Source organism: Nerophis lumbriciformis, unplaced genomic scaffold (genome assembly GCF_033978685.3).
Source record: "Nerophis lumbriciformis unplaced genomic scaffold, RoL_Nlum_v2.1 HiC_scaffold_818, whole genome shotgun sequence".
NCBI classification, from domain to species: Eukaryota; Metazoa; Chordata; class Actinopteri; order Syngnathiformes; family Syngnathidae; genus Nerophis; species Nerophis lumbriciformis.
In genome coordinates, this window is record NW_027316883.1 from 17,073 (window position 1) to 25,440 (window position 8,368).

General features: G+C 39.3%; 1 protein-coding gene across 1 annotated transcript; it reads right to left on the minus strand.

Annotated features, from left to right (window-relative positions):
• Window positions 1-2,484: 2,484 nt before the first annotated feature.
• LOC133602635 (uncharacterized) lies at window positions 2,485-7,983 on the minus strand. Its single transcript, XM_061955823.1, has 9 exons — window positions 7,888-7,983; window positions 5,749-5,929; window positions 4,462-4,564; window positions 4,066-4,169; window positions 3,723-3,983; window positions 3,520-3,613; window positions 3,355-3,422; window positions 3,098-3,256; window positions 2,485-2,589 (listed from the first exon to the last, which is right to left on the minus strand). The coding sequence occupies exons 3-9, from the start codon at window positions 4,562-4,564 to the stop codon at window positions 2,485-2,487; spliced, it is 894 nt and encodes a 297-aa protein (XP_061811807.1). The 5' UTR covers window positions 5,749-5,929; window positions 7,888-7,983.
• Between the last annotated feature and the right edge of the window lie 385 nt (window positions 7,984-8,368).

Consider the following 8,368-nt stretch of genomic DNA (forward strand, 5'->3'; position numbering starts at 1 on the left):
AAAACGGCTCTAAAATACAGACAGCGACCCACAGCAACACATTACCTTTCCCTCCCGTCCAACCGTGGTCCACCTCCGGGGATCTGTGCGCCGACGGGGCAGGGGGTCTGGCCTCGTCACCAGGGCAGGTGTCGACGTCCTAAATTATAAATTGTGTTTTTTTTACTGTTTACTTTTAACACAATAATGTCGAGATCAACTTCAGATCTGTCAATTGTAAGTTTTATGGTTGTTTATGTTTGTTGTTTGTTCGTTGTAGTGAGTTATTAAAAAAAAAAAACAGATTTTTTTTTTACATGGCAAACAAAATATGCAACATTTTCCCCAAAAAATATCTCAAAATATTTAATGTGATGTAATGGAAGCCTTGAATAGGGCAATAATTCATAATGACATAGATTTTGAGTCATTATAATTTTTTGAAAGAAAGAAACAGCCTACATGGCAGCTTTGTGTGATTAGAGTAAACATTGCTACATTTTCGTGTTACATTTCACCTGTTTGCTCGTTAAATACCACTTGTAAGGTTTTACATGTTTTCAAGCGTATTTTTGAAATGTGCCTTAGGGCCGTTAAAAAAGACCTGCGGGCCGCAAATGTCCCCCGGGCCGCACTTAGGATACCCCTGCTCTAGATCAACATTAGGTCTGTCAATGTAACATTTTTTAAAGATAAAAATTGTATGCTCTTTTTGTCAAAGAAAACCCTTTTATTAATGAAAAAAAAGTAAATATGCAATAATTTGACCCAATAAAATGTGTAAGTGGGATATTAGAGACTATATAATAGAGCCTCAAAAAGGTCAATAACTCATAACACCATTGATCATTATTATTTTTTGACCAACGACTCAGAAAAACAAATCACACTCAAATTGTAGGGAATCCAAAAGGGTCCTACACGTTAAAGTGTTAAAAAATAAATAATAATAGTGTTTTTTTACTGTTTACTTTTACCACAATAATCTGGAGATCAACTTCAGATATATATGTCAATTATAAGTTTTATGGTTGTTTATGTTTTTTGTAAGTTCGTTTTAGGACCTTCTATAATCAAAAGCTAGTTTTGTTACATGGCAAACACAAAATATGCAACATATTCCCCACAAAATATTTAATGTGATGTAAAGGAAGGCTTTAATAGGTGAATAATACATAATGACATTGATTTAGATTCATTATTGTAATTTAAAGAAAGAAACAGCCTACATGGCTGCTTTGTATGATTAGGGTAAACATAGCTACATTTTCTTGTCACATTTCACCTGTTTGCTTTTTAAATACCACTTCGAAAGTTATTTCCCCAATCGTATCTTTAAAATGTGCCGTGGGGCCGTTAAAAAAAAGACCTGCGGGCCCACTTTGGACACCCCTGCTCTAGATCAACATTAGGTCTATCTGTCAATATAACATTTTTTAAAGATGAAAATTGTATGCTATATTTGTTAAAGAAAACCATATTTTTTTTTTTTAATAACTAAAAAAGCAATATTTTCACCCAATAAAATTTGTAAGTGGGATATTTGAGAATATATAATAGAGCCATAAAAAGGGCAATAACTTATAACACCAGAGATTATAATTAATTATTATTATTTGAACAATGACACTTAAAAAGTAATCACACTAAAATTGTAGGGGATCCAAAAGGGTCCTACTCATAAAAGTGTTTACTTTTAACACAATCTGGAGATCAACTTCAAATCTCTGTCAATTATAAGTATTATGGTATTGTACGTATTTGTGTGTTCGTTGTAGGACCTTCTTAAAAAAACAAAAACAAAAAACAGCTAGTTTATTACATGGCAAACAAAATATGCAACATTTTCCCCCAAAAAATATGGCAAAATATTTAATGTGACGTAATTGCAGCTCTGAATAGGTCAATAATTCATAATGACATTGATTTAGATTCATAATTATTTTTTAAAGAAAGAAACAGCCTACATGGCAGCTTTGTGTTATAAAACATTGCTACATTTGCACGGGTGTGCTTTTTAAATACCACTGTTAATGTATTGTAATTATTTCTCCAATCGTATTTTTAAAATGTGCTGTGGGGCCGTTTAAAAAAGACCTGGGGGCCGCAAATGGCCCCCGGGCCGCTCTTTGGACACCCCTGCTCTAGATCAACATGAGGTCTATCTATGAATATAAAATTTTTAAAAGATGAAAATGGAATGCTATTTTTGTCAAAGAAAACCTTTTTTAATGAAAAAAACAAAATATGCAATATTTGCACCCAATAAAATTTGTAAGTAGGATATTTGAGATTATATAATAGAGCCTTAAAAAGGGCAATAACTCATAACACCATAGATTTAAATTATTATTTGTTGAGCAATGACACTTAAAAAGTAATCACACTAAAATCAATAGTAATTTTAAAATGTGTGGTGGGGCCGTTAAAAAATAAACTGAGGGCCGCAAATGGCCCCCGGGCTGCACTTTGGACACCATGCTATAACGCAATACGATAAGCTGTTCAAAACTTACGAGCGACCAACTCGGGGACAGGAGGCATGGGGGTCCATGACTGCCGCTCTGCCATCTTCCTCCAAAGAACAGCAGATGCAGTGATGCAGGCCATCTAAACAGGAAAAGTGCAGTATAACACTGTTACCATTGTGATCTGCCAAAAAAATTGGCACTTATTTTATTGTATGTATACAGAATGAGAAAAGTTTGTGAGCAAACCATAGCCGGAGACTGTGGCAACTTTTCTAAAGGTTTCAGCCAACTCGTTAAGAGAAATGCTTAACACAGTCCAATAAAACATTCACTGTTTTTATTTTGATGTTTGTGACAACTAAATATAATCCAAACTAGGCTTATACTTAGCATAAGAAAACATCAAAAAGCTGTCAAAAAACATGACTGTTTTAGCTGTTTAATCAGCAACACCTGTCACTCACTCCTTTATTTTGTTCTTTCTTATAAGGAGGCCTCGTCTTAAGAAAATGTGCACTGTTAAAGTATATCATAAACTATAGAGCCGTTAGTTATTTCATCATACAAATGTATTATCTTAATTAAAAAAGTAACAAAAACAAAAAACAGCTCTAAAAAACAGACAGCAGCCCACAGCAACACATTACCTCTCCCTCCTGTCCAACCCTGGGCCACGTCCGGGGATCCAGGCAGTCCTTCAGACCAGGGGAAGGAGGTGCAGGGGGATCGGGTGCGAACAGGGTGAGCGCAGCGTCGCACAACAGCTTCACCAGGATGGGCGAGCCACCTGTGTCGCTGAGGTGCACCTGAATAACAGATACAGAACACATTGGCTCCATAAGTGTATCCAACACCACATAAAGCAAATAGGCTGTCATAACAACTGTACAGTTGCTGTACTTACGCCGTCATAACACCACAGCTCCAACCGATCCAGCAGGAAGCTGCTGGTCACAGCCACGAATGGGAGACCTGATCCAGATTTAAGGAAAGTCATTATACTTGCATACTTTGAATTTGCTGTGAAAGCTACAATTGCGCCAGCGCAAAGATGAAAGCATGAACGTACCCATGCGTGCTGCGACGCGGTGGTGCTCCTGACGCAGCAGATCCTGCAGGCCCACGGGTTTGTTCAGACGCGGGGGGAAGTCCAGAACAAACACCTACAGACAGACATTTTATCACATTTATGCCTTAAAATAAAATAAAAAAACACTGGCTGCTGTAAACAGCTGTACAGTAATATACAACAAAAAGGGAACACAAACGCACCTTGGGCCAGCGGCTGCGGACGCTGGTCAGGAGCGCGCCGAACTTCACCGCCGCATCGCCACGGTCCAGGTCGTTGCTCGGGGCCAGCACGCAGACGACATCCGGGGTCCACGGGAACTCCAGGCGCCCCACCTCTTTCCTCAAGTCAGCTGCACCTCCACCTGGAACAGACAGAAAAGAAAAAGAGAGAGGTACCTTGGGTAAGGCGACGTCCCCATCCACCAGGCCCCTCAGGTGGGAGTCGCCGATGACGAAGACAGTCTGAAACAACAAACACTTTGCTTTAGAACAGACACAAGAACCATGACTAACAACTTAGTCTTGACGAAAGAAGAAATGTTACCTTCTTCTCCGGGTCGAAAGCTGGAGGGACAAACTTCACCTGACGGCCAGTCAGGTCCGAAGTGGGCCACCTCCGCACGCGGTGGCGGAACCCAGTGCCGCGCCCTATGTAATGAAGAGACGAAATTGTGTCTTAAACACATGCTCATCTACATGCGAAGAGTACCTATAAAGCAGAATGAACAGCCTACATGGCAGCTTTGTGTGATTAGAGTAAACAGTGCTACAGTTTCTTGTGACATTTCACCAGTTTGCTCTTTAAATACCACTTTTAATGTTTATAATTATTTTCCAATGGTATTTTTAAAATGAGCCGTGGGGCCGTAAAAAAACGACCTGTGGGCCACACTTTGGACACCCCTGCTATTAAGCATACGATAAGCTGTGCAAGACTTACGAGCGACGAACTCGGGCACAGGAGGCATGGGGGGCAATGACTGCCGCTCTGCCAACTTCGTCCTGGCGGCTAGTGCCCGCCTGTGGCCCTTGGCACGCGGCATCTAAACAGATACACACACAAAGAGAGCTGTTAAATTGTAGCAAAGAAAACACAAAGATCAGAGTGAAACGTTGTCAACGTTCTTCCACATAGGGTTATGACCAGTGTTGGGACTAACGCGTTACAAAGTAACACGTTACTGTAACGCCGTTAGTTTGGGCGCTAACTAGTAATCTAACGCGTTGTTTATATTCAGTAACTCAGTTACCGTTACTACATGATGCGTTACTACATAAAAAAAATAACTTAAAATAACCAGTATCGGCTAGAAACAGAAGATCGGAGTGTGTTTTATAGCAGTGTTGGGGTTGGAAAAGAAGAGGTGTGCTTTCTGTGGGTGGGGACGGGGGACTCCCAGACCGTAGTTGAGGGGCGCAGGGGAGATGTTCCTCCAGGGCCTATGTACTTCAGGGCTAACAACCTTCACTTTACCCGAAAGTGGGGGAATGACGAGGCCGGCGGTTTGTTGCAACTTTATTGGACGCAGCCATCCACCAAGCTAGAGCACCTGCACGCACACCCTCACCTTTCTCGCCCACTCACTCACTGACGTCCCTCACCTCACATGCTGTCATACCATAAAGGGACACACACACACACACACACACCTCTCATAACTAACATGACATCAAGGTGAAGCCAGAAGTCGAGTGTCTTAACATTACTTGTATTTAGTTGAGCACAAAGAAAAGATAATTTTAGTTAAATGTAAGTTGTGTATAGCATCAAAGATCCTATCTACTTAAGAGTAAAAGTGCCATGATGTTGCAGCTATTTAAAGTAGTATTGTCAATTTGTTCTGGCCTGAAATAAACTAGCCTTTTGAAACATATCTTAGTCTTTGTGTGTTGTATGTAGACCACATTGCTTGGCAGAGTTCAGTGATGCAAATGCATGTAAAGTTGATCAAAAGAGTGTATTATTCTCCAGTGCAATAACAGTACTGAAATGAAGGATAAAAGAGCATTAATGGGAGCATTTAAAAAAAGGGGCGGGGGGTAACAAAATAGATAATTTTCACAGTAACGCATAACTTTTTGGTGTAAGTAACAGAGTTATTGACCGAGGTACTTGTGAAATAAAGTAACTAGTAACTGTAACTAGTTACCAGTAAGTAACCCAACACTGGTTATGACAGTGTTTTTTTCCCTCGCCATTTCAATAAATAAAATAAATCACACTCACCTTAGCAGGAACTATGTGATGGGAAGTGTGTCCAGTGAGTGTGTCTGTGTGGTATTTTAGTGAGTGTGTCTGTGTGAATAATTTATGTATATCTGTTATGTATATGCGTGTTGGTCAATTTTTGTGCTCACAACTCTGAAAGAATTCACCAGAAGCAGTGCACACAACCTGGAATCACAACCTGGAATAAAAGAATAGACATAGGTTGTATTTAACAGCAAATTGTGTATATTTCTATAACCTAGCACTTTCAAAAGGGTTGTAACACAGGTAAACCACAATAAAGACATCATATTATAGCAGCATTAACACTCACATGACTTGAGAACTGCTACTGAACATCAGCAGCATATTATTTTAAAGAAAGAATGATCAGAAAGCAGTTGTATAAGTGATGTAGCCCTCATACAATGACAAAAAAACCACCATTTTTTTCATGACCTATGTGCTAGTATTGTATGCCCGGCTGCAGCTCCTGCCTTTAAAATAAATGTTACCCCTTTCAGAGATTACATTAAGTTCCTGTAATTAATTTATAATATTATTTGTCATAAAGAAAGACAATAATGTGTGCTTGCGGACTGTATCCCTGCAGACATTATTGATCTATATTGATATGTAATGAATATAGTGTATTATTTAAGTAGAATGAAAAAAAATAATTTTTTTTTATTTTTTTTTTTTCAATATTTTTGCGGCCGGTACCGGGCCGCGGGCCGCTGTTTGGGTACCACAGCCCAACATGACCAAAAAAAGCAAAAAAATCTGCGGGGCGTATTTAAAAAGGACGCAGGCAGGCCGCGTTCACAAAGAGAGAGAGTTGGCGCGGTCCGGTTGTTGGGTCTGCCCAACATGATAAAAAAAAGAAAAAAATCCGTGTGGGGGGGGCGTTAGACAAAGAGCGAGAGTTTTGGCGGCAAACAGCAAGCTAGCTAGCAAAATGTGTCACGGCCAGGCCGAAAACACAAATATATCTCCCGCAAATATTCAAAAAGCACAAAAATGACTGGCAGTGTGATGTTTGTCTTCCGCATAAACATGAAGATGTAAATGTTCTGGATGGATGCTAGCAGATAATGGAATAGGATTAGCCCGTTAGCTGCTAGCTTGCTAGGCATAGCGCTAGGCCGGACGAAAACATAAACCGTATTCCGTCATATCTTTCAAATGTACAAAAAGGACTCGGCAGATAGATTACCCCTTTCAGAGATTACATTAAGTTCCTGTAATTAATTTATAATATTATTTGTCATAAAGAAAGACAATAATGTGTGCTTGCGGACTGTATCCCTGCAGACATTATTGATCTATATTGATATGTAATGAATATAGTGTATTATTTAAGTAGAATGAAAAAAAAAATTTTTTTTTTTTCAATATTTTTGCGGCCGGTACCGGGCCGCGGGCCGCTGTTTGGGTACCACAGCCCAACATGACCAAAAAAAGCAAAAAAATCTGCGGGGCGTATTTAAAAAGGACGCAGGCAGGCCGCGTTCACAAAGAGAGAGAGTTGGCGCGGTCCGGTTGTTGGGTCTGCCCAACATGATAAAAAAAAGAAAAAAATCCGTGTGGGGGGGGCGTTAGACAAAGAGCGAGAGTTTTGGCGGCAAACAGCAAGCTAGCTAGCAAAATGTGTCACGGCCAGGCCGAAAACACAAATATATCTCCCGCAAATATTCAAAAAGCACAAAAATGACTGGCAGTGTGATGTTTGTCTTCCGCATAAACATGAAGATGTAAATGTTCTGGATGGATGCTAGCAGATAATGGAATAGGATTAGCCCGTTAGCTGCTAGCTTGCTAGGCATAGCGCTAGGCCGGACGAAAACATAAACCGTATTCCGTCATATCTTTCAAATGTACAAAAAGGACTCGGCAGATAGATGTTTATAGTCCTTATAAACATGAAGATGTTAAAGTGTGTGATGGATGGCAACTTATTTTCAAGATTATTCATGCATTATGACTGCCCTCAAAATATGATAGTAGAACCAAGGATAAAGCAACAGACAGATATTTATGTAGCATTTCAGGAATATGATAAACTGCTGAACAAAGTTCATTTGTGTTAATTGTTAGCAAACAATATATTTAGCTGAAACACACCACAATAAAAAAAAAAGGACAAGCTGCACTTACCTGAGCTGTTTTCCAGAGAGCGAATGAGCGATATGAGACAGAACAGCGTATTTATAAACACATCACAGCCCCGCCCCACGATGTGCGCGCGCAAACATTGTTCCGAAAATCTCCCGATTTTCAGCCGGAGCTGGAGGCCACGCCCCCTCCAGCTCCATGTGGACCTGAGTGAGGACAGCCTTTTCTTTATGACAACAGGGGTGAGAAGAACTAAATCATCCAGACTGGAAAGCAATTGTATTACCTAAAAAGAAATATATTTATGAATAGAAAAAAAAAAAAAAAATGTATGACTATTTGTTTTTGCAAAAAACATCAAAATTAATTGTATTTTTATTTGTATATTTTCTGACTCCTTATTACATCCAGCCATAGAATAATACATTAAAATAAACATATTTGAAATAATTCATTTGAAATGAGCATAATAATTCATTTAAAATGACCATATGTAATTATTAAAGTAATTGCTTGTTTATCA